We start from the raw sequence: 25,475 nt of genomic DNA on the forward strand, positions 1-25,475 counted from the left end.
CCTCGTTAGGAGCTTATCGTCGAAATCCTCTATAGAAAACTACCTAGTTTTTAACACTAGCCCTCTAGACGTATAAAGATATATATTCTAGAAAGGGGGGAGGGTATAGAAGCTACTACCTTCGATAGTTTTATCGGCGTTTAGCTACGTTTCCTTCCTAATACCCATTGTTACATTGGCCTCCTACTTACTAGTAATATCTCCGTTAGCTATATCTCACTTAGTCTTTATTTGTCTACTATCCTTCGCTCGTTTTTAGCCCTTAAGACCTTATTCTTTTTCGCTAGTACCTAAGTTTTCCTCCTAGGGGGTAACTCTGCTTTTAAGGGCCTTATAGTCATTTATACCTTTTTCTTTTCACTTCTACCCTCTAGATAGATAGTTTCTATCGTATAGGACTAAGTTTCTTAGAGCTAAAGTTAAAGCCGAGAAAAAATCTATAATTAGGGTATATAGTCTTTTAATTTATTATTTATAGGCTAAGCTCCTAGACTATGTTCTACCCCTTGCCTATCCTTGTCCATTGTCTCTGTCCTTTAGTGGTATAAGCTCTTACAGTTGACTTAGTACTATGCTATCTGCTCTTTAATAGTATCCTCTAGCGAGATAGACCACTTTTAGCCCACTTCTTCTAAATATAGCTTTAACCTAGGATTGTTCCTTAGATCGTATAGAAGATAGCTCTACGAGATTAAGTCTTAAGCTAGGTGCTTCTAATTATTCTTATAGACGTGAGTCTAGGTATATTCCTTCTCTAACTAGATATAGTTAGTACATTTGTTGGCAAAGAGAGGAGTAAAAGAAGCGTAGCTATTAAAGGGCTAGGTCATATAGATATCCCTGTCTTTGCTAAAAGGAGTTGTTGAACGCTAATACGATAGTTCGTAGCTTTAGTAAAGAACTTTGTTGCTATAGGAGTATTAGTCTTCCTTTACCTAGAGGGCAAGTATAAAAGGGAAGTATAGCATTTACTTATAACCCTATACCTAGATCAAAAGAGCCGAAGCTCGGTTTAGGCGTATAGTAAGATAATATATCCAACGTCTAAGTAGTCTACCATTGTAATGCTCTATATATACTAGACGAAGGACTAAGGTGTTATAGTGCTATTTAATTACGTTAACTAGCCTATCGTCGATATAAACTAATTATTATATTCTACGCTAATCTTGCTAATTACTTAGTAGGACCTACTAGATATATAGTAGCCTAATGTTCAGTTGGAAGATCTTGATTATACTATAGATAGCCTTATATTCGACTGAGATTATAGTGTACTCGTTAGTATAGCGCTTATCTTTTAGCATTGGCGGATCCCTTATCTTGCTCTAGACTACCTAGACGTACTTCTAGGCTATAAAAATATTCGTTTTTAGTACTAGCGAAAGATCGATATAGCGGTTCGTAATCCTATATAATAATAGCCTTTGGTTGTCTACTTTATTAGTGATTTCCTATAAGACGTTGTAGATACGCTAGTTATTCGATATCTTAGTTTTTAGGTTATAAATTTATATATAGGAGCTATATATAAATTTGAAAAGGAAGTAGAAGACCTAACTACTAAGAACCTAATCTACCTAGAGAGGTAAAGGCATTAGAATAAGGTGGTAAAAAGGTTGGAAGAAGGAAATGGTTCTAGGATAGCAAAGAGGAGAGGAAGGCCTTAAGAATTTAGGAGGCGGACGCTCTTTTCTAGCCTATCTCTAGCTAATTAGTAGACGCTATAGGCCTTATCTATTTTCTTTCGCCTAAATTAGGAAAGAGCTAAGTAGCCCTCTTGCCTTTAAAGGCTTGCCTACCCCTTTTCTCGATCCTCCTACTAGCTCTTTTACAATCAACTATTTCTTTTACCTCGCCTACTGTACCTTGGATTTTCTTGTAATTGCTTCAATTAGTCTAGATCTTTTTGCCCAAAGAACGACTTTTCTATCGAGCTAAATTTTTATACGCTATCGCAAATATTACTATAGGTCGTTGTAAAATTCCTAATTTCGTAGGGCCTATATAATCTTAGGCTAATATAACCGCTGCCCTAGGATGGAAGTAGCCGCTTAGAGAGCTTAAGTTTTATATACCACTAGGTTTGTAGAAGCCTACTAAAGATAGCGATTAAGCGAGGTATTACGCCTCCTTCGTAGAGTAAGAGCTAGACTCAAAGATGCTAAGTCACCCTAGGAAGACTAGTCCTAAGCTTTTTCTATTTCTATAGACCCTAAAGAAGTACCTATAAGATGTAATTAACTAGCGGCCTAACTAGATTTAGAGCCCTCGGCTTAGTGTAAACCCTAAGGTTATAAGCTACCTTTTCCTAGACTAGCTAGAGGGAAAGTATATAATAGATCAGTTTTTCGAGATCAGTTTTATAGATATAGGAGTTTTATTCTTTAATATAGAAGATATACTACTCGCTAAGGAATAGCTAGAGGGCTAGATAATCCTAGACGTTATATAGTTTTTCTTTCATCCTTATAAGGACTATCTCTAGTTCTACCTATAGCCCGTCTTAGATACTAGTCCTACGTTAAAGGAGTTCCACTAGTCTAACCAAAAGGTTATTGCCAACCATTATTGTTTCTAGGTCTTTCTTTGCTTTGTTAATAGAAGGCATTGGGCTATTGTAATCTTTGACTAAGTTGTAGACTAGCTTTACTACTTCGACTCTATACTTAAAAGTATAGAGATATATATCAATATCTTATTAAAGGTCTAGATCGCCTTCTAATCTATCTATAGGTTCCTTTAGTCGTAGCTATATAAGGAGATAATCGTCTATTATCCTTAGTAAAGTATAGGTTAGAAGTATAGATAGTTCGCCCTAGAGTTTATATAGGCTTTTCTTTAAAAGCTCTAGCCCTATCTTCTAGATAGATTGATATAATTCAAAATGCCTTAGCTCCGACTATATTAGAAAGACAATAAGAAGGTTGTATAGTAGTGTATATTGTACTTGTAGTTAGGAGCTTATAGGAATGCTTTTAGCACCTTCAAAGATTGCCTACTCTATATAAAAAGGATCTCTTTACTATAGTAGAACGAAGGTAAGACGTATAAGCTCCCTCTAGACCTATTGTCTTTAACCTAAGAACCTATATAGCCTACGCTCTCAAAGTATAACGAAGACGAGGTAATCGAAGTCCTCTAAAGTAACAACGTATTTATACCCAATGAACTAGACATTCCTAGACTCGACGACCTGCCTATATATATCTACAACCACTTTAACGATATAGAGTTTAGGATCTTAGCTATATACTCAGTGGCATTTAAATAAGCCTAGATCTTTAACTAGAGCAAAAAGGGATTAATTGCTACTATACAACTGATCTTTATACTCTAATCAAAGTAAGAGGTAGCGTACTAAGTGTACTACTATAGGATCGTAGAGCTTCTATTAAACAGATAGCTAAGTAGTAGGCTATCTTTACAAGACCCTATAGGTAACCTTAGACGATAGTTATAAACTACATTTTTAATACCTAGGGCTATTCCGCTACTTCGACTAGAGGACTAGAATACTACTTTAGGACTATTGGCTACGCTAGCGGAGGATCTTGACAATATATCGATCTAGGCGAACGTTGAGGCTAAGATTATAGAGATCGCTACGATATAGGCGACTATAATTCGAAGGCTCGTCGACGTCCCTATAGACAAGTTCGACTAGGAGCATCTCCTTAGTAGTATATAGGTTGAAAAGCTCGGGGCCCTAGTATAGGCAGTACTTAGGATAATAGTACTCGATCTCTACCTCTAGGAAAAAGAGACATTTGTCTATATACTTATAAGAAGGCTAAACTATCTTAAGATGCTTTACTCGCTAGTATAGAAGTATTTATAGGCTTGGGGTTCGTCTATATTATTCGGCTATATATTACCCTTAGTATAGTACTGTAGTAAACGCCCTTATAAAGAGCCTACTAAGCCTAAGTAGCTACTTCGCCCACTATTATACGACCTATATAACTGTTACACGCCGATGGTCCTCGGTGACCATCTGACGGTAAACGTATGAGGGTGAGAAAGATCAATGCCTCTCAGCCTCGTTAGCTGATGAGGCGGCACTCCTGAACACTAATATATGTTACAAAAGTATATTGATGCAGTCTGCTGTTCTACGAAGGGGTTGCGGGCGAGGTTCCCTTTTTTAAGGGAACGCTTGTCACCCCTGACCGCGGTGCGGTCATAGGTGCCCTTGCCATAGTTGCGTATAACAAGTGCCTAGGGATAAGAAGAAAAAGATAGCGTCCTCGCTATCATTATAGAACTCAATATAGGATAAAGGAGCGTATAGAAAGGAAGAAAACTAATCTATATTATACCTTATATAGGATTTCTATATCTGTTATTCCGGTCTATAGCAAGGTCCTCCGTTACGATTTGCCTATTCATTTGTTCTACTTGTCTAGGTCGACAGTGCTATCGCTAGCGTATAGGTCGTCCCTAGCTGCCTTCGACGTCTTCGCGGCTACTCTGTGTTTAGCGGATACGAATGTCTTCTTGACTTTCTTAGGAGGACGCGTTGGCGTCTTCTACGCCTTGTCGTCGATTATTACTTTTTTCTAGCGCTTATTGCCTATAACCTCGATAGTTTTAGCTCCTAATGTCGATCGGGTATCGTCGTTATACTAACTCTATAGTGTTTTAGCTGGCGTTGCTAGTACGACCAATAGCGCGGCTTTGGCTATAGGTATCTTGCTTAGCGTCTTCTATATAGGCAACTATATAGCTTTAATGGCGTATACTATAGTCGTAGTTATAGTGTGAGCGATCTTAGATACTGGTTTATAGTGGCTAGTAGTCTAAATGGGTGTTCCGGCTTATTTTATAACGACTGCCTTTGCAATAGGTAAGTCTATCGTAGCGGCTTAGGTCTCGATAATCGCTAAATAGCGTTCAACGTCCTATATATACTATACCAGTCCTATATAAATGCCGTCGTATAAGTTTATTATCGTTTAGGTAGTAAGGTCAATCTTCTCTAGAAGAGCATTGTTCTTATAACGAAGATCCGTTATAGTCTTGTTATACGCTAGCTATAGGTCGCTAATCTTTGCTATCTAGTGATAGTATATATCATTAAGGTCGCCTTGGAAGGCAAGATTGCTAGGATCTAGGTTATTGGCTTTACTATTTACTTCCGATATACTAATGAACTTTGCTGATTCTACTACGGTTTTTTCGACCTCCTTGACATAGACTCGGTACTTTTAGGCGAATTGGAGCAGATCCTTGGTTAGCGTTTACACCGCTTTTATATCCGCTTATAGAGATTTGATAGCGTTATCGTTCACAATGACTGTATAGCTAGCACCGCTCGCTATATCTATAGCTTAGGCGTTGTTGTAATAGGCTAGTTCGAGCTCTACTAACATCGCGTTTATAGAAGGGTTGCCCTCGCCCTTAGGCAAGACGTAACGCAATATAAAGATTTCTATTGCGGTCAGTATACGGCTTACTATAACTATGCCCGTCTCTTAGAACTCTTTAAGAGCTCTTTTAATTGTGCCTTTGATCCTTTGAATACGTAGGTTGTATACAAAGCTAGTAGGCTTATTATCGAAATCCTTCTTTGGGACTATATAATAGAACCTAGCGAATTGCGTCGCTAGCTTAGCTATATATTCGTTATTATAACTAAAATCTATATATATATAAGCAAGTGCTTTGCTTATAGTAGTGATATACTTGTTTATAGCTCTAGTTAGGCGCTAAGAGTATCTACGTGATATATAGGTTTCCTAAAGCTCTAGGATACAATATAGCTTAGTCGCTATATCCTCCTTATCACTAGCGTAATCGGTATTATCGTCGTCAGAGACGTCTAGGTCGTCGTTAGTTGCGGTAGCCTCGTCTTTTGACACGATACGTAGAGCTTACTAGACTTCTTAGCGCTATACGCTAGCGGAGGAGACGTTACTAGTTTCTAGATACTTGATCCCTAGTATATATTATAGAGGCTGCTCCCCTTCTATATACTTATAAGTCAGGAGAGTTTCCAAGCGCTTTTACGCAACGTCGCTGTCTAGCGCTTCGTCGTAGTCCTTATAGACTTCCTATTCGTTGTTGGACACTACGATAGGGTCTACGGTAACATTCTACTATCGCTCTTTACAAGCGGTCTCCAAGCTATTTTAGATTACTTTGGCTATATTGGCTTCTTTAGTGGCCGTCATTTCGTTGTCGCGAGTAGTTCTAGTAGCAACGTCTTTGGTAATAGCCTAGTAGGACGTAGAAGCTCCTAAGGTATATAAGGGAACGCTAGGTGTATTGTCGATTTTCTTTGCTCCTTCCATTTACTTAGCTACGAGTTAGACGCTCTCCCTCTTCTAGATATTAGTAGTATAGCCTTTAGCAAGTATCTTTCTTATATAGGGAAGCATCTTATAAGCGACGAAGGCTAGTCGGGTATCTCCCTCTATAATGTCGATATAATCATATTCGAGTACTTCGCTACTTGATAACGTTAGTGCACTAAGAGAATCGACTATATAGTCGCCTCTATCGTTGACGTAGGCACTATAAGAATATATAGCGGATTGTTTCGAATCGTGAATATAGCGTAAATATATACCGACTAACAGTAGCTCGTATAAATGTATATAGCTCAGTGATAAGAAGGTTTAACGATCGATCGTATAGCGAACGTAAATAACTATAATAAAGAATTGTTAGGGAAGATAGATACATTGAGGTTAATATATAAAAAGAAAGGAAATTGTAGTAGCCTACGTCGAGCCGTTCTAGAAGTAAATAAAAACAATGGCGTAGTACCTATAGCCAATGAACAGTGTTGCTATCTAGTAGTAGCCAAAGAATAGAATATTATATCCTCGAGGCTCGAAGCCCTATACCTTTATAGCAATAGGATAGCTTTCCCTAACTATTTGTAGGTCAAGGTCAATAGCGAATCTAGATATAGGAAAACTGGAATAAGCAAAGTGCTTGACGAACTGAATGACTATAGTTTTATAACTAAAAGCGTTAGTAATATCCAAGTAAAGGGTAAAGAGAAGAAAAATCAAAGGATCTATAAGATAGAGGATAGCGCTTATACGTCTAATAGTGGTATAGCGGTAATAAATATATTGAAGCGAACGTATTCTAATAAAGAAAGTATAATTGAATAAAAGGAAGAGAGGGAAATAAGAAAGAAGGAAGGAGAAAGTCAATAACAGTATAGCTGTCAATGGTCGCTACCCTTCCTCTATAGTAGCTCGACGACAACTCGGTTCTAAGATCGAGGAATCTCCTTTACTTCCTCCTATTCCTTGATGGCGATGCCTTTGTTATAGTGTTCCTTCTCCTAATCGATAGGGTACGCCTTTTTGTACTCCTCGACAAGTTCCTTAGTACCGTCAACAAGCTAGATATATAGGATCTACTAGTCGTCTTTAGCAATAAATCCTTTCTATCGTACTAGATATTCGACTTTAGGTCTCTAATTCCTTTAAGTGATATACCATTGTACGATTCTCTCGACTTCCTAATGCTCGTCTCCGTCAACGATTATAGAGCTAGGGGGTTCCACATTATAGCCAAAGGGGTCTTTCCCCTAATCTAGCTTCTATAACTAGGAAACTAAAACCATTGGATAGACTTTCCAACTAGCTAGGAAGTCAAGCTTGTAGACGTTCCTATCGATTTTATAGACAATCTTGAACGGTCTTGCCTACTATAGTAACCATTTTCGTTTAGGCTTTCCTAGGAGATGGTATTCGTTGTATAGTCGTAGGTAAACGGTATCTCTTACTTTGAACTTGGTAGATATATACTTATCGTTGTAATATATCTTCGCGATAATGCCTATATAATCGATCTGTTCTGCTACTTCCTTCTAGTACTACTGTCTAAGGACACTAATAGCTTTGGTAGAGGCAACGGTACCCTTCTTATAGTAAAGTATATCTAGGATAGAGCGTAGTTTAAAGCTATATACCAACTTGTTTAATGATCTTCTAATAGTGACTATAAGTATATTGTTAAGGTTGTACTATAATATAGAGAGAAGTAAAGGCTATAACGTTCCTAGTTTTTCTATAGCTTCTATATAGATAGCGATTTCTACTATCTAGTTCGTCCTTTCTAACTGACCGTCTATCTAGGGATGATAGGCTATCGAGAAAAGGAGGCTAACGCCTAGGATACGAAAGATTTCTTTCTATAGGTCAGAGGTGAACTTAGTATCTTGGTCGCTAATGATTTACATTAGGAGTCCCTAATCTATATACGTTAACGCTCTAAGAATTATAACGGCCTATTCTTCTACTGACATTTTGTCGTTTTTAGCTATAAGAAGCTTCTTCTTACTAAATTTATAGGTGATAGTATATATAGCGTTGAGAATTAGATACTTCTTCATTGACTATAGTATCCCTTTAGAGGGTATAGCGGGTAAACCGACAATGAAATCTATAGTAATAGTGTAGAAAGGCTATAGCGATATCTGAATTAGCTAAAGGTCTCTAGGCTTCGGTTCTCTTAAAGTCTAGTTCTCTTTGTATATAAGGCAGTGCTAAACGTATTTATATACTATCTAGCGCTTTCAGTTAAATACGAATACTAAGAGGTTCGCTATTATATTGTCTATATCGAAATAGTAAGTGTTGTTGTATATAACGGTAAGAATATCTTTAATATAGCTACTAGGGATATAAAGCTTCCTTGCTCTTTCGTAGTCGACGTAGTAGAGGAGACCGTCCTTTAGTTCGTAGGGTCCAAGCTATAGCTTTTAGTACTACTTTCTTTATAGCTCTCCTTCTCGCTCTTTATATTCTCTCTGCTTAGCGATCTTCTTAGCTTGTTCTTCTATATTATAGAGACTCCTAATAATCTTATTGTACTAACGATTATTAGGGTAAGCTATAGTTAGCTTAGCTTTAAACTCGTTACTAATAACTAGCTCGAAGGTGTTAGTGTCTATAGTATAGTATTCCTCGGTATCGATCTAGGTAGTAAACCAAATGTCCTCTAGTTCGTTGGTAGCGTCTTAGGTTTCGTTAGAGGTATCCTCCTCGAAGGTCAATAAACGTAATAGGGCGTCTAGTACAACGTTGAGCTTTCCTAGTATATAGAAGATATTGAGGTTAAACTGAGATAGCTAGTTTATAACGTTGGCAAGCTTTAGGTTAGCCTTTACAAGGTCTATAGTAGCGAAAGACGTATACTTTACGATACCTCTAGTCGCTACGTAGTTTATTAGGATGTTTATAAGGTATTAGTTTGACTATACTATTTTCTAAAGCTTCTTAACTGCCTATACGATAGTAGCGACTTCTACTTCTATACTCCTGTACTTCCTTTCTACATTGGAAGTTAGGCGGGACAAGAATATAATAGGCTAGATCTCGCTACTTAGAATATCTTAGCTAGAGATACTAGTACTGTCCTATTCGCTATAGAGCTAAAAGACGATTACTCTATATCCTTTGCTATTTACGTCGAGCTTAATGAATAGCGATTTATTAGAGTAGTGATGATATAGGAAGTACTACTTATATAGGTGTTCCTATAGCAACCTAAAGGACTCTAGTTCCGTTAGCGTAGGCTCGAATTTAGCGTTTAAGGTAAATGTCTTTCTAGCATTCTTCGACTTAGCGATAAAAAGGTCTCCGTTTACTCTCCCTTAGATAAGGAGTTTAGTCTTATAGTCCTATAGAGGCTACGCTTTCGCTATATACTATAGGATGCCCTTATATAGCTATCTAGCTATACTAAAGTACTGTTCCAAGGTCTTAAGGATGTTAGGGAACTTAAGTTTCTTGAATATAGCGATCTTGTCGTCCGTCTTGGCTACTCCTTCGCCATTGACCATATAGCTAAGAAGTCTCACTGACGGGTAGGCTACGAAGGATTTTTCTACTAAGATATAAACGTATACCTTGTCGAGGATATCGAGAACCGTCTCGATATACTTGAGGTACTCCTCTATATTCTTACTAACGATAATGATGTCGTCGATATAGGCGTAGACAAAGTGCTTATATTTATAGAATAAACGGTCTATAAAGCGCTATACGAAAGCTAGCGAGTTTTTGAATCCCATTAGTATAACGTTCAAGCGTTCTAAACCTCTAGGACTAATGACCACTATACGGTTATAATGTTCTTCTACAACTAGAAGCTAGAAGAAGAATCTAGAGGCGTCGAATACTATAAAGATTATATTGCCTATTATTATATTTATAATGTCGTCTTAGTCGGGCAATGGGTATATATCCGGTACTACCAACGTATTTAAGGGCTAGAGGTCTACTATAGCTTTACCTTTCGTTTTTCTAGTAACTATGTAATAGACTATAAAGACTAGGCAAGCGATAGAGGTTGGCTAGTCTATAAAGTCTATCTTTCTTTATATATATAGTTTATTATATTCTTCGTCGACGATTGTTTAGTCTTTAGCGCTTAGTAGATAAACCTAAATAAGCTTAAACTGATTCTACTATCTATCGATAAGCGGAATTCTCATCTTCTGATCCTCTAGTATAGGGACAATGCTATAGTTATAGAAGACGTTATACTTGTCTAGTAGTACCTTCATTTCTTCTATATACCGTCTATCCCTGCTATAGACGTTTACCCCTACTACTAACTTGATATATAGGATATCGTCTAGTCTCTCAATACTATAGGATAGCGTATAGAACTCCTACTTAGTAGGTAGCTTATACTTATCCTCTATCAATGTCTTTGTTATCGGTTCCTTACTACTAGGCTCCTATTATATAGTTGTTGTTATCTATATATATTTGTTGTCTATAACGTTATCCTAGGTCTACTACGTAAAGTTCTATACCATTGCCTAGATGTCCTCCTCTAGGCTATATTAAAGAAGGTGTCCAATGCACTATCCTTCGACAATGGTGATTAGGCGAACAGTGTTGTTCCTTACGACGGCCTAGTATACGCTCTTCGCGTCTATAATAGCGTCTAGTATACCCTCGATATATAAAGTGAAATAGAGCTTACGTTTCTAGCTACCTAGATTGTCGTTATCGATGTCTATAGGCTCGAACGTAGTCTCGATCAGGTGTTCCATTATAGGTACGACCATTACAGTATTCGTAGCTTTCACCTTCTAGATTATTCTTTTCCGTTCTATATATACTCTCACCTTTATATTGTAAACGGACTAGAAATAATAGGTAGATATATTGAGGTCAATCTTTACTCTATTGTAGAGTATAAAGTCAGTTCTAATCAATAGTTTCGCTCCTAAGCCTTTAATAACGTTGGCTATTATAGTGAAGTAACTATCTACGTTAGTACCGTAGACAATTCCTCGGATATAGAAGTCAAACTCAATTTACTTTTTGACTTCGGTATAGGCTCCAATGCCTTTAACAAAGTATAGCTTCACGTCGATCTAGCGTAGGTTCTTAGCCCACTTAGAGATAAACTCCTTATCAACGAGGTTAGCGTTGCTGCCTATATCGAAGTAAACCTTAGTACCTAGCTCGCCTAGGTTTATACTAATATTGATTATAAGGTATATAGCTTACTTGTCCAATGCTTTTAGTAGCGGTATATATAGCTATACTTCTACAATCTATCCTTCGGTCAATATAAAGTTTATATCCTTACTATCAAGCTCGTCCTCGCTATTACTAAAGTTGCGCTAACGGTCCATTTAAGATTATATAGGCTTATACTTGTCTTTATCGCTATCGTCGGCTATATACTCGAAAAGCTTATAACGTATTACGAAGACTCTACTATAGGCGATATATTGCTAAATCCATAGAAGCTATTATAGTAGTTTATTCTAACTTAGTTCGAGCTAACGAAAAGTGTAATATAAGTAGTAAGAACTATCGGCTTCCTCGTCTTCCGACTCCTCGTCCTTGGCTTCGGTGTTATATTCGTCGACAAGAATATACCTAGTCTTCTCTAGCATCTCGTAGTAAAGGTTAGTGTCTTCGTCGTCTCCTATCACTATAATCTTACTATAGTATAAGAAGGTACCGTCTTCGAACTACTTCTTATATATATATATCCGAATCCGTTAAAGTCGTCGAGGTCGAGGTGGTCTTCCCCAATTACTATTATCGCCTCTTCTCTAGCTATTGAACGATCTAACTTCTCCTTTACGATTATTGAACAATTAGTATCCTCTTCTACATCTAGTTGTACTATAGAAGTTTTAGTCATCGAATAGCTATACTTGGTCACCATCTCTATACCAATTGTTTCTAGGTCGCTAAGGTTTGTCTCTATCTCTTCTCTAAGGATCGTAGTATCCTCTTTTGCCTCTTCCTATCTAGAAGGCTCCGCTATCCTCCTAGTCGTCTCCTTGTCCTTCGTCGTTGTACTTCGTATCTACGTTGTTAGTAATAGGACTATAGCCAATAATATAGCCTTTAGCAATGTCCTAGCGAAGTTTATCTCTAACGATATATACTTTGGTATTGAGGATATTAAGGAATACGCCTATCTTTGTAGTTATATCTAGTTTAGGGTATAGCTAGCGAAGCTCTAGATAAAGGTAGTTATATAGGTATATTAGACGTTGCTCCTTAGTAGTATCTCCCTAAATATATATATATTTGAAGTATTCTATAGTAAATTTCTAGACTAGCTTATCTTTATAGTTGTCCTTTATAGTATATCGGTTTTTGTTTAGCTATTTCTCTACTTTGTATCTTTTAATATCGAACTCCTTTTTTAAACGCTTGGTCTATACTTTTATAGATATAGTCAATACTGCCTTTTCTATAGTAGAGAGCTACTATTTATACTATTACAACGCTAATCCTCGAAGTAGAGTCTATATCTCTATATATAGGGTCTCTTCTCTTACTAGGTAGTATCTAACGACCTAATCTATCTACTCAACCTAAAGGTTAACGTCCCTATAGTATAGCTACTATTTATTGTACTATAGGTCCTAAGGTTCCTTAGCCTTATTCTCTATATTTGGCTAGAAGAGACTAGTGTCCTAAATCTTTTATTTCGATATAAGTATAGACAATTGCGAAGATATAGTACTTCTATCCTTAGTTTCGGGCTAACGGTCTTCTACGCCTATAGCCCTATTCGCCCTTTCGATTATAATGTTTAGGTTCTCTATTATTCTAGCTATCTAGGTAAGAAAGTCCTATATAGCGAAAGTAGCCTAGATATCTATAGCTCCAGCTACTTGTCTAAAGGGTCTAGCTCCTTGTCTAGAGGGTCTAGCTACTTATCTATATAGTGGGCTTAGTATCTCTTAGAATAGTAAGGAGATATTAGAGTCGACTGAACTATCTATACGTTCTATCCTAAGGTTCTAAATAACTATATCTAGTCTAGGAAGCTCGGATAGGTACTAGGATAGTTGGCTAGGCATCTATAGCGGTAGCTAGGGAACCTAGTCGAAAGCATTGATTAGCTAAGCTATCGAAGATAATAAGTCTTCCTCTTTAGGTTATCGGTTCTAAGGTAGTAGATCCTACGATCCTCTTAGCGATACTTAGTAGCGTCTATCGAGATTATAGCTATTAACAGTATAGGTTTCACGTCCCTATTAAGGAATAGTTGATATATCTTAGGTTTCTAGTTGCTTCTAGAAGGTTAGGCTTAGTAGAGTTACTAGCTAGTTCTCGGTCGGATTACGTCCAGTTCTTACCGATATTTCTAGCGGTATAGCTAGTCCTAGTTGCTGATCGTTGGTCCCTTAAGGCTTCGAGGTTTCTAGTAGTCCCCGACTCTCTAATACTAAAGTCTCTAGCGTTTCTTAGGTTAAGTCCTCAGTCTCTAAAATAGCGTCTTCGATCCTAGGGTCTAGGATAAGGTTCTTATTAACGGCTACTTAGACTTTGCGCCTAATAGTTGTAAGGTAGGCGTAAAGAATATAATTGTCGAGTATCTAAGAGGGAGGATACTCTATAATATACGGTATTTCGGTATACTATTAGGTATAGACGTCTCCTTCTAGTGCCTCTTCGAGTAATACTATAGCTTCTAGGTATTAGAGTTCTTAGGGATTAATAGCGATTACCTACTAGACGTTGTAAATAACTTCGAAGTCCTTAATAAATTTAAGTATCTACTATATATCCCTATAGACATTGGCGTTTATAAGGCTTAAATCCGTCTAGCTTCTAACTCTTCGCGAGTACTTAGTATTAAAATGACGGTAGCTAGGTTGTAAACCAGTTCGTTATAGATCGTATACTCCGAAGCTTGCTCCTTTACAAAGGAGCATTATCTACCTTAGGCGTTGCTCTATATAACTTGCTAAGCGTAACTTATAATGTCTCCCAATCTGAACTTAGCTCCTCTCGACAGGAAGCGAATAGGTTCGAATCGTTAGTAGGCACCACTTGTTATACGCCAATGGTCCTTGGTAACCATCTGACGGTAAACGTGTAAGGGTGAGAAAGATCAATGCCTCTTAGCCTCGTTAGCTAATGAGGCGGCACTCCTGAACACTAGTATATATCATAAAAGTATGTTGATGTAGTCTACCGTTCTACGAAGGGGTTGCGGGCGAGGTTCCCTTTTTTAAGGGAACGCTTGTCACCCCTGACCGCGGTGCGGTCATAGGTGCCCTTGCCACAGTTGCGTGTGACAATAACTATGCCTTCGCCTATAAGTATAAGTATCTAGTATAGTAGCAAAGATAGAACGTATATATCAAGGAGGTAGAGGAGTATAAGAGACGATGTAATCAGCTACTATAGCTAGCTGGACTTTCGTAAGCCGAGAGAGCTATACGTAGAGAGTAGCTCAAGGAGTAGCGACGATAAGAAGTGTATACTAGGGAGCTTTTAAGGTACAAGCTTGCCTATAGGAGCGTATAGTAAGCTCGAAAAGGAAGTGTAAATTAGAGTAATAGACTACTTAGATATAGGGACCTAGTTTTTCTATTCGTTTCAATACGTTGTATTCGTTGCCAAGGGGGTCTAGCCCTTTAATCGTATATATTTAAGTAGGCTAAGCCTATCTTTTTCGTTATTAAATAAGACATTAAACAATTGTTAATATACGTTCGTTGATACTACGTTGGTAGTTCTCTTTCTTCTAAGAAGGCTATTGAGCCTCTCCTTTCGTTGTTCTACCTTTATCTAGACGATAGGTATTCGAGCTATTAAGCTCTAACTATATTCTTATTGTCTTTTGTTTTTCTGCTATATCCTACTAGACGTATCTAAGCTATATGTCTTCCTTTTGGGAGACATCCTTCCTACTACTCGATACGTACTATCTTCGTCCATCTAGAGGGACACTGCATTCCTTTGGGAGCTATCTCGCGTGCCCGGTCCTAGGTGTGGTAGGGTAGGTTGGTGTAGAGGTTTTGCACCATTTCAGTATCTAGTATTGCTACTATAGGCTTTTAATTTTTATCTAAGCGTATAAGGGTAGTGCTCTTAATCTAAGACGACCTAGGCCCTCTAGGTTCCTAGGTGGCGTTAGCGCTATAGTTACGCTTAAGCGAAGCAAGGTTTAGGTTATTCTAGGCGTTTAGGTTTAGAGGCTCCAGGCAACGAATAGCGGTGTAGCCTATACGTCTATAACAACGGTAGATGGCCTTAGGGTAGAATATAGAGATGTAGTCAACTTCGTTGTAGGTATAGTAAACTAGGTGCAACTTAGGTGTAGTAGCGGGTGCTATAACGGCATCTAGGGCGGGTTACTAGGGTGTAGGCTATATAGGAGGGAGCTAGGTAGACGTAGCCGTAGGCGAAATAGGCTAAATAGGCGGGGTAGGCTAGGTAGGAGGGCGGTTCTTAGGGCAGTTGGCGTAGCGATAGCCCTCTCTGCTATAGGTAAAGCATTGAATAGGGCGTTGGAAGGGCGTAGGCAGGACGTTAACAGGGCGTAGCGGCTATAGAGCTGTAGAAGCGTTGTTTAACGAGCAAAGGCGATAGCGAGAGGTACTAGCAATACATTGACTATACTTGATATAGTGGATAAAGCTTATAAGCTACTAGAATATAGCGAGTAACTAGGGGGAGCAGTTAAGGATAAAGCTAATCTCTAGACGAAACTTTAGTAAGAGGGTAACTATATAGGTAGATTTATTTTACTTCGAAGATATATTAGCGATTACGTTGATGAACTATTTAACGAACTCTAGGACGGTCTTGTCTTTATACTATATAAAGCGTTTAAGCTCTATAGCTATACTAAAAGTATATAAATTGGAATTAGATAGTTCATTTTAAAAGAATATAACGAACTTGCCCTAGGTAATAGCTAAGAGACGAAAGTTAGGATTAGCCTCCTACTCCTAGATATACTTTACCTAGATGTTCTTAGGTAGGCTTTAAAGGTAGCTTGCTATATATATAATGTAGTTGCTACTATTGAGCGAATAGCCTATAAGCTAGAAGTTGGTACAATAATTGTATAGGAAGGCCTAAAGCGAAAAAGTATCCTTGCCACTATATATAGGGTGGTTCAAGCTAGTAGCACACTAGAGAGGAGCTCCTACAACGCTAGGAAAGATCGGCGAAAGCGCAATAGGAGCGCTAAACTTAGGGTTAGCAATAGGTAGAACAGTATTAATAGCAACAGATATAGCTATAGGTATAGCTATAGGTATAGACGTAGGCGTAGTAGCTACAAGCGTAGCCTTAAGTATAGCAATAGGTATAGGAGCAGGTATAGGAGTAGGTATAGAAGTAGGTATAGGCGTAGGCGTAGCAACAGATATAGCTAATACAATAGTATTAGCAGCCTAGGTAGTAAAAGGGTTAGAATTCGAAGAAGTAGTACCCTCAGCAATATATATAAGCTAGGTATTCTAGCGTAGGAGCTACGTATATTGAGCTTACAGTTAGAGGATAGCTTGACAACAACGTTTAAAAGCGATCTTAACGCTTAGACAGCGCTCCTCCTTAGTAAGATCATACTCCTAGGTAGAGAATAGGGAGTCAATAGACGCTACGTAGAAGCCATTTAGATCAATCTAGGTGTACTAGGAGCTCTCGCCTATAGTAGCATTAGGTATAAGCGGTATAGAAAGGGTATACAAAGAGGTTAGATCGGTAGAAAGTGTTTAAGATTATAAGAATATAGGGCTCTGCTTAAGCATAGTATAGACGTAGGTCTAGGCTATAGCTCGTCTCCGCTAGTTCAACTCCCTAGGGTAGAATAAGAGTATTCAACTTATTAGGAGTAGGGGCTCCTAAAAGGAAGGGGGTATACGTTGAAGTAACAGAGTATAAGCAAGGTATAAGCAGAGTATATACTATAGGGTAGCTATAGGTAGAGGAGGTATAGGTAGTTGCATTGAACGCTAGCCTCTCCCATTGCCTATAGGTTCTATCCTCCTTATCTCTCCTATCCTAGCCCTCGATCTTCCTCCGTATCGGCTAGCCTCTATTTCTAAGCTCGTAGATCCTTTCCTAGGCTATCCTACAGCGCCTATATAGCTCCCTAAGTACGTCCAATCCGCTCTATTACCGACCCAATGTCTCAGTTCCCTACACTTGCTTAGCCTGATGCCCCGTACTTCGCTTAGCTCTATACCCCTCCGATCGCTCCTCTAGGTAGCTCGTATAATCCAGGCTACTGACGTGCGCCCTGGTGGCGTACGCAGATGACCTGCGTGGTGCCCTATAGTTGGCCGGGCTATACCGGGTGCCAGATGCAGGGCGAGGTGGTCGGGCCAAGGGTTGTGCCAGGTGCCGAGGCGCGTCCCGAGGGCTATGCCAGGTGCCGAGGCGGGTCCCGTGGGTTAGGGTGGTTCTAGGGCATGATATAGAGTGCTAGAGAGCTAAGTAGGGTATCGAAAAAGTAGGTGGGCAAAGGAAAAACAGGGAGGGGGCTATCAGGGTTAGGGATATATATGGCGATTTGCAAATATTTGCGTCAATTCAATCAAATCCAAGCCAACTCAAATATCACTGCTATATATACAAATCAATCCAAATGGAGCCATATATTTAAGTTGTTTAAGTTGTTCAGAGTCTTGGGCCACAGTGGCTTGCTCGCTTGCTTTGCCAACCTGCTGTATTATACAGTGGCTTCTCACCGAGGGTCTGTGGGCCAAAGAACGGAACAGGCAGATCCGCAACTGTGAGTTCACTTAGTTGATCAACTAGGATGTTGGCCAAGCAGACGCCGAGACAGGTCGCCGGTGGCGCCGCAGGCGTCGGACGCTGAGCCGGATGCGGAAGAGCAAATCTCGGGATGTACGGATAGACTAGTGTAGGTTTCACCATCCTGTTGGTTCCAAACAGCAGATCGCCGGTCTGCCTGCTCCCTGCTCGCGTGCCCGGTCGATCCCAGGGCCCTGGAGTCGGAACCCCGGCCTCTCGGCCTGCGGACGCTTTTCCCGACCCGGGTGAGATCGTCTGATGGCGCCGTCCAAGTCCAGACCAACGATCGCGCAGGGGTTGAGGGGCGCAAACACAGGCTGCCAAGAGATGTGCGGTGCAATGATTGCTGGATGTGACGCTCGGCGAGGATCAAAGGATTGATGCTTGCGCGGGATGGGATGCGGAATGGTGGGCAGGGTGGACACAACCGAGATCCTGCGGTTTGTGACATCGGTGAAGCATTGCAGCACAGATCGTCAAGCCTACGCCACTGGGAGTGGGCAACGGGCTTTGTGATCGACAAACCGGTCAGCGACGTTTGTCGTTAGCTCACTACAACGTGGCCTTAGGACGCCTGAAAGCAACCTCTCGAAGCCGTATGTCGTGGTCACACGTCCGAGATAAACGCTACAACACCCATTTTCACATGCGTGGGGGTTCATATGGCAGAAAGGTGCTAGACGCTAGCCGCGGTGTTTGTTTATAATCACGGTTGGGGACCCCTCAACCCCTGACACGCTCCAGGAAGCACGAGCAACTACCGTAGTCCACTCTGCAAATGCGCAACATTTTCCAACTCCCCATCCCTCTACCTCAGCAGTGGCCACAACAGCTCAGCCAAGCAGCCAAGAGCGAGGAAGGACAGCCGTCCCCTGATGAACAGCTCGCCCACCCGCAGCATCAGGGGTGCTGGGTGACCCAGCCTGGGGGTAAAAAGAGGAAAGGAAGAAGAATAAGGGGGTAGAAAAAAGCGAATAGCAACGCCATGCTCCTGGATCATGCACTGCCGGCTCCCAGTGAATATAGCTTGGAAGCAGGGCGGGCAGTGCCCAGCCCCGTGTCCGTTGCGCAGAGCTGGGCCGGCCGTAAGTAAAATCCCGACCCTGCCTCCCACCTTCTTCCCCCCAGCCCTCTTCCAAGGGGCGCTCCGTACCTGACCTGCATACCTGTTCTCCCGGGGACGAGAGCTGAGTGGCGAGCTTTCCGTGATCTCATCCTGTCCATGACAAGAACAAGACTGTTCAGAAGTAGCCATCCAATAACTCTCTGTTTCTCTAAAACATGTGTCACTCAAACCCACCATCAACTCACCACACACCCAAACTCGGCATGTCTAGACGATCTCATTCAGGAGCATGGGCACGCCTTCTGTGCTGCATGATGAACCTAACCACGCACTCATGAAACCTTGCCCGGCGCCAGAACCAGCATAGCTTTCTCGCCCCTCCGCGAAAATACCCCACAGCCCAGTTACCCACCGAAAATCCACACACAGCCGCTTTGCCCCCCCTTAACTCCCCAAGTAAGCCCTGATAGCGCCCTGCAGCCGCCCGGCGCCCTCGCCGAGGAGGTGGGTGAGGTTCTCGAGGTCGTCGGCGGCGGTGATGCCGAAGCGGCGGACAAAGTCCTTGGCGGCGCTCTCGAGGTCGCCGTAGTCGTCGGCGGCGCGGTCCTCGGTCTCGGGGCGGCCGAAGTAGGCGTTGCTCGAGATGGCCTGGGCGCCCTCGAAGCCCTGCAGGCGCGACTTGGCCTCGGCCTGGGCGCTGGCGTCGAACATGCCCTTGCCGAAGAACTCGTCCGACGAGATGGCCTTTTGGTTGCCGAACTTCTTGCGCGCGTACGTTTCCTCCTCGTCTGGGGACGGGGCCCGGGGCGGTTAGCAAAGTGAAAGGACCGAGCTTGAGCGGTAAAACGTGAAAGAAGACCAATGGGTTGGTTGGCTTACCCTCGGCAGACGCCTTGATCGGCCCGACCGAGCCGAATCCGCCGGCGCCCTTCTTCGCAGCGGCGGGCTTGCCCACCTGGCCGAATCCGAGCCGGGCGATGCCCATGCCGAGGCGCTCCACCTCGGCGGCCGACTTCTCCCGCGTGTGCGAGCCGTAACCCCCCCGGGCGGGGCTGACGGGGGTCGGCGAGATGATGGCCGCGCTGGACTCGGACTTGGCGGCGGTCGTCTTGCCCACCGGTGCTTCCTCCTCGGCGTCGGGGTCGTACCCGAGCTTCTCGATGCGCTCGGCCTCCTCCTTCGCCTTCTTCTCGGCCTCGTCGAAGTCGATCGCGGCGTCGCCGGCGCCGAGCTTCTTGGCGCCCAGCTTGGACGACGTCGCCTTCTTGGCGCCGAGGATGTTGGCCTTGCGCGGGCCCGACGTGTTGGATCGTAGCGCGGCCGAGGTCGTGATGCGGCTGGCGGCGGGCTTGGCCTCGCCCTCGCTGTTCTTGGCAAGTGGCGACGGCGCGCGGGCAGCGTCCTTGCCGTTTTGTGCGTTCAGGAAGGGAGACGGCGTGCGGCCGACGACAGGGGGCGTGGCGGTCCGGGAGATGGGCGGGCTCAGCTTCTTGACGGCGGGTCTGCTCCACGAAGAGAAGAAGTCGTCCTCCTCCTCCGCGGGGGTCTCCGCGCCCTCGGCGCCCTCGCCGCTGTCGGTGATGACCACCTCCTCGGGATACCTGGCGACAGTTAGCGCATGAGTGCTGGCTGGCGCGCCAGTAGGTAGGGCGGGCGCGTACTCCTTGGCGTCCCTGGCGGCCCGCTTCTTAAGCTCCTCCTTGTACTTGGTGGCCACGGCTGACGTATACTTCGTCTTGGGGTCCTTGCTGTTCAGCGCGGCCGAGCCGCCGTTGGACTGGAAGAACTTGGTGGCCGACTCATTGCCGCCGACCTTCATGATCCGCAGCTGGTCCCATTGCCACTCTGCACACAAATTAGCTCGCGCGGCCGGACACGGCTTCGGCGCAGGACGCGGAGATCGCAGGAAACGTACGGTCGAGGTTGGTGGAGCGAACAAAGGAGATGTGGACGCCGAGGTTGCGGTGGTTGGCGGAGCAGTCGAGACATAGGTAGATGCCGAACGGGACTGAGGTCCAGGTGGGGTTCTTCTGACCGCAGTCGAAGCAGACCTGGCAGCACGGGTCAGCACCGAGTCGCGCGAGCGCAGTCAATGGCGGTCGCAGCCGCAAAATACGAGCGAGTGTTGCGAATGTTGCGAGTGTTGCTTGCCTTGTTGGCCGGCTTTGTCTTCAGCTTCTCAAAGAGCTTGAGCGACTGCTGCTTGGATGCAAGGCCGCTCATCTTGGCTGATGCAATGATGCTACGGGTCGCCGGGAAGCAGATTGTGCCGTGGTGGTGGTGGTCGTCGTTGTCGTCGTCGCCGTCGCAGCCGCGCGGAGGGCGGGGGGAAGGCCGGGGGAGAGTGTCGGGAGGTTAAGTTGGCGATCGTGGAATCCGCCGTTTCAGGAGAAGGAGCCACATTTTCGGTGGCCCGGGGATCCATCCAGGTGTCATCAAAGTGCGCCGCTATGCCCGACCGACCCTAGCGCAGCGGAGCTTGTTGCCCCACGCCTCGCCCGAGATTCCCCACCCGAGAAATTGCCGGCCGGCACTGCACCTGCAACTGCAAGGCATTCATTGAGCAGGAGCTTCGGGCGGCCCAAGCTCCGCTCATCCCAAGCTTCATCAACGCTGACCTCGTCCACTGACCAACGAGCCCATCCAGCAACGCCGGCTGTCCAAGCCACCAGCGATGGGCACCACCAAGCCGCCATGATGAATCGAGTCACGGTCTCGGGGCTGCGGCTCCGTCCCGCCGCCAGCACCGTCGTCGCCCGCTGCCCCTCCTCCACCGCTGCCCACTCCGCCTCCCCCCTCGCTTGCCACGACCGCAACGACAACCACAGCCGCAATGGCCGCCGCCATTACGCGACGCAGCACCAACCACCCTCCTCCGCCTTCGCCTCTGATTCCCGCCGCCGCGCCGTTACACCCTTCAACGACGACGGCCGCGTCCCCTGGACTGAGCTCTCCGTCGGCGAGAAGACGGCGCGGGCCGCGCAGCAGACCTTCAACTTTGGCTTGGTGATTCTGGGCGTGGCCCTGACGGTACGCCGTTCCTTGCCTTCTTCCCCCGGCGGTCCTTCTTCTTTTTTTTTCTCGTCCCGCAGCAATACAGCAGACAGCCAGGCACTGACCAGCGCGAGCGAGTGAGTGAGTGACCAGGGCGGCGTCGGCTACGTGCTCTACTCAGACGTGTTCTCGTCCGACAGCAAGACAACCCACTTCAACCGGGCGGTGGACCGGATCCGGGCCGACGCGCGGTGCGTGGAGCTGCTGGGCGACGGCAAGAAGATCGAGGCCTTCGGCGAGGAGACGTGGAACAAGTGGCGGCGCGCGAGGCCGATTGCGTGGGTTCTAACCCAGTCCCCCTTTCCATTCCCTCTCGTTTTACCCCGTTTTGGAGGTAGGGAAAGGGGTGGGTGAGTGAGTGGCTTGGTCATGAGGATGCTAACAGGTGTGTTGCGGGGCGTCAGGTCGACGGTGACCAAGGACGCGCAGGGGAATGAGCATATGATGATACAGTTTAATGTGGGTGTGGAAGCAAAATGAAGGACTGGCTGATGCGGCTGACAGTTACTGCGCAGGTCCAAGGGCCGAAAGGCCGCGGACGGGTCGGCATCCATCTGATCAAGCGCCCCGGGCAGCACGAGTACGAGTACGACTACTTCTTCGTGGACGTGGGCCAGCAAAGGATATATCTCGAGAATGCTGCTGCTTCCCGGGTGAAGCAGGGCGAGAAAAAGGAGTTCAGGTTGTTCGGTGTCAAATGGAGCTGATGAGATGATCCCGTCCGACCCGCGGGAGCCGGCCTGCCCTGGCCTTGTCCTGCCCCTGGAAGCGGCTCTACTGCGCAGCCGGTGCTTTCTGCCGTACAAGATGATGTACAGTATGTATATTATGCGCTCCTGAGACGACGGACGTGGTCAGTTGCTCCATGATGAGCGTGATTAACTACGTAAACTGAAGAAAAGTGTCCTTCGCGGGTGTCTCATGGCCGACCGAGCCCCTAGTGTACATGCACAACACGAACCAGTTATCTTACAATCTGTTGCCTTCTGCCACCGTCCCCGAAAATAGAGCTGTCGCCTTTAAACCCCTGAGCCTGCATACCGCCTGGCCGCCCAAGGAAAAGAATAAAGAGCCGAAGACAGGCAGACCTTGAAGGTCTCCCAATATGAAAGGCGAGACGAGAACAGCAAGCCTTCACCCAAGAACATGAGACGACGACAAGATAACCATACCTCAATCCCGCAATCATAGCACGGCGCATACCGTTTCAGTCAGTCAGCCAGTAAGCCAGCCAATCAGACAGTTCAGTTCCCCTCCTCGCCCTCCATCTTGGCAATCCACTTGTTCATCTGGGCGAACTTGTCCTCGAAGGACTTCTGCAGCTTCTCGCAGGCGGCCCACATGGGGTCCTGCTCGTTCCAGTAGGTGTAGCAGTTGGTGAAGATCTGGTTCATGTCGGCCAGGAACTCGTTCTCGTCCGCGTACTCGTGCGCGTCCATCTTGGCCTTCATCGTGCTCAGGTCCATCGGCCGCTTGATCACGTCGAAGTAGTCGGGCACGCCGTCGCGCTGCGGGTCCACCGGTTCCTTGAAGGGCCCTACCACGCGCGTCCAGAAGCCTGCGCCCCGTGGGGGGTGTGTGTCGTTAGTGGTTACACGAGTGCGAGAACACGTGGTCATGGCGAGGGTTAAGGGAAAGCAAGCCTAGTGGGGAAGTGGAATGGATGTTGATGATGATGCAGTGGAGGATGGGGCAGGGGGTGGTTACCTGGACCGGAAAGCATTCTCGTGAGGAGATCGGCGCAAAAGTTGAGCTTTTGGTTGGACGAAAACTGCTGGTTCCCGGCGGCGGCTGCACTGGTCCGCCGCTTGGGTCCCGGTTTGGATCCCGGCTTCCCCGACGGGAGAGATACCCTATGCCCGGGCTTCCGGCCGGAGTTCTGAGTGCTCACAGCGAGCGCGGTCCCGTCGGCCCCATTGGCGCCATTGGCCCCATCATCTGACGCGCGGCGCTTCTTGGCCGGGCGCCCTTCTGCCTCATCGAGCTCGGCGTTAGGCGCCGACCGACGCTGCGCACCAGATGCAGCGGCCGGGTCATCGGCTTGGCCTGGCTGTCGACCTTCCTGCGAGCTCATGGCGATAACCAGCTCGCTCAGCACCTCTTGAGGCAGCGACTTCGCGAACTCGGCTCGCAGCTTGCTCGACATCATATACTCGGCGGCCCACGAAAGCAGGAGCTTGCGGATCGACGAACCCTCCGGAGTGTCCTTCCAGACCTGGACGAGAAGCGGGGTCGCGGGGATGTGAGAGGTCACGCGGCGGATCTCAGCCATCGCGTCGAGGGTCGCGTCGCAGAGACCGTCAATGCCCAGGTCATGACCGAGCTTCCAGACGCCGATGAGCACCTCATAGCTTGGCAGGTCGTCCAGGTTGGGACAGACTTGGCCAGTGTAGAGAAAGTTTTGGGCGTAGGCGAAGACCTGGACGGGCGTGTCTGGAAGCTTCACCAGGTTTTCGACCATGTCATCTTTCGGGTTCTCGGCGAAGTACTTTCTGTAGAAGGAAGACTTGGCGCACAAAAAGTCCTTTTGGATGCCGAAGGGCGTCTCCTCGGGGCCGACCAGGGCAATGACAAAGATGGGGTGAGGTTGCCTAGGAGCAGCTTTGTGAGCTTGGCTGAGTAGTTAGGCGTTGTAACGCAACTTACAGCCATGAGAAGGGCTGAGCCTCAACGGGGACAGCAGAGGCTTCTGCTGGGGCATCCTTGACATTGTTGGCGTCGTTCACGCCGTTTTGCTGGGACGTCTTCTCATCGGCCATGGTGTCTGCTGAGGGTATTTAGCAGGGAAACGCCATCCAGAGCTGAGAAACGCATGTTGGTCCGGTCAATCAACCGCAGATGAGAAGATGATATGAAGATGATCATGAGGGCACGTCTGCTTTTGATGAAAGGCCCCGGCAACAACATCACAAAATCAGCTTCCTCGACTGCGGAAGAGATGCTACATATCAAGGCAAAATCATCATCAAGGCAAAATGGTCTAGAACCAGACAAAAAGAAGACCGCATACCAATCGGCTATTGCAAATTGAATGACTTGTTGCGCCAGAACAGGCACCGCTGACGCACAGGACCGGCGGTAGCGATGGTGCGTCCTCGTCCGCGTCTGGTGGAGTGGGCCTGGCTCATGCCCTGAGGGCCTTCACCGAAAGAGCGAGCCGAACGGCGATCCAGACACCCCGACTGCGGCAAATGATGGCAAATGAGAGCTGCAAACCAGAAGGAAGTGCAATAGTGAGGCACTTGCGTATACGCCTTACTGCTCGTCGCGTGTCTTGACCGCGGTGTGAGCGAGACCGGGTGTGAAGTTGGGGGTGTTTGAGATTG

At 45.1% G+C, this 25,475-nt stretch overlaps 4 protein-coding genes across 4 annotated transcripts; 1 reads left to right on the forward strand and 3 right to left on the reverse strand.

Annotated features, from left to right (window-relative positions):
- Window positions 1–9,718: 9,718 nt before the first annotated feature.
- On the reverse strand, window positions 9,719–9,964 carry THITE_2020757 (uncharacterized protein; the record flags this gene model as incomplete). The annotated part of the gene is made up of 1 exon (XM_003657085.1): window positions 9,719–9,964. A coding segment is annotated over one exon (246 nt), but the record flags the coding sequence as incomplete, so codon positions are not given.
- A 9,314-nt stretch (window positions 9,965–19,278) lies between these two features.
- Window positions 19,279–21,458, reverse strand: THITE_2152095 (uncharacterized protein). The gene is made up of 5 exons (XM_003657086.1): window positions 21,247–21,458; window positions 21,011–21,146; window positions 20,757–20,940; window positions 19,975–20,696; window positions 19,279–19,883 (listed from the first exon to the last, which is right to left on the reverse strand). Exons 1-5 carry the CDS (start codon window positions 21,316–21,318, stop codon window positions 19,540–19,542), a joined length of 1,458 nt encoding a protein of 485 aa, XP_003657134.1. The 5' UTR covers window positions 21,319–21,458; the 3' UTR covers window positions 19,279–19,539.
- Window positions 21,459–21,653: 195 nt separating this feature from the next.
- On the forward strand, window positions 21,654–22,985 carry THITE_2122581 (uncharacterized protein). The gene is made up of 4 exons (XM_003657087.1): window positions 21,654–22,125; window positions 22,243–22,427; window positions 22,554–22,608; window positions 22,665–22,985. The coding sequence occupies exons 1-4, from the start codon at window positions 21,790–21,792 to the stop codon at window positions 22,854–22,856; spliced, it is 768 nt and encodes a 255-aa protein (XP_003657135.1). The 5' UTR covers window positions 21,654–21,789; the 3' UTR covers window positions 22,857–22,985.
- Window positions 22,986–23,563: 578 nt separating this feature from the next.
- Window positions 23,564–25,475, reverse strand: THITE_2122583 (uncharacterized protein). The gene is made up of 3 exons (XM_003657088.1): window positions 25,160–25,475; window positions 24,796–24,913; window positions 23,564–24,740 (listed from the first exon to the last, which is right to left on the reverse strand). The coding sequence occupies exons 2-3, from the start codon at window positions 24,906–24,908 to the stop codon at window positions 23,777–23,779; spliced, it is 1,077 nt and encodes a 358-aa protein (XP_003657136.1). The 5' UTR covers window positions 24,909–24,913; window positions 25,160–25,475; the 3' UTR covers window positions 23,564–23,776.

The sequence above is a fragment of the Thermothielavioides terrestris genome, chromosome 5 (assembly GCF_000226115.1).
Source record: "Thermothielavioides terrestris NRRL 8126 chromosome 5, complete sequence".
NCBI classification, from domain to species: domain Eukaryota; kingdom Fungi; phylum Ascomycota; class Sordariomycetes; order Sordariales; family Chaetomiaceae; genus Thermothielavioides; species Thermothielavioides terrestris.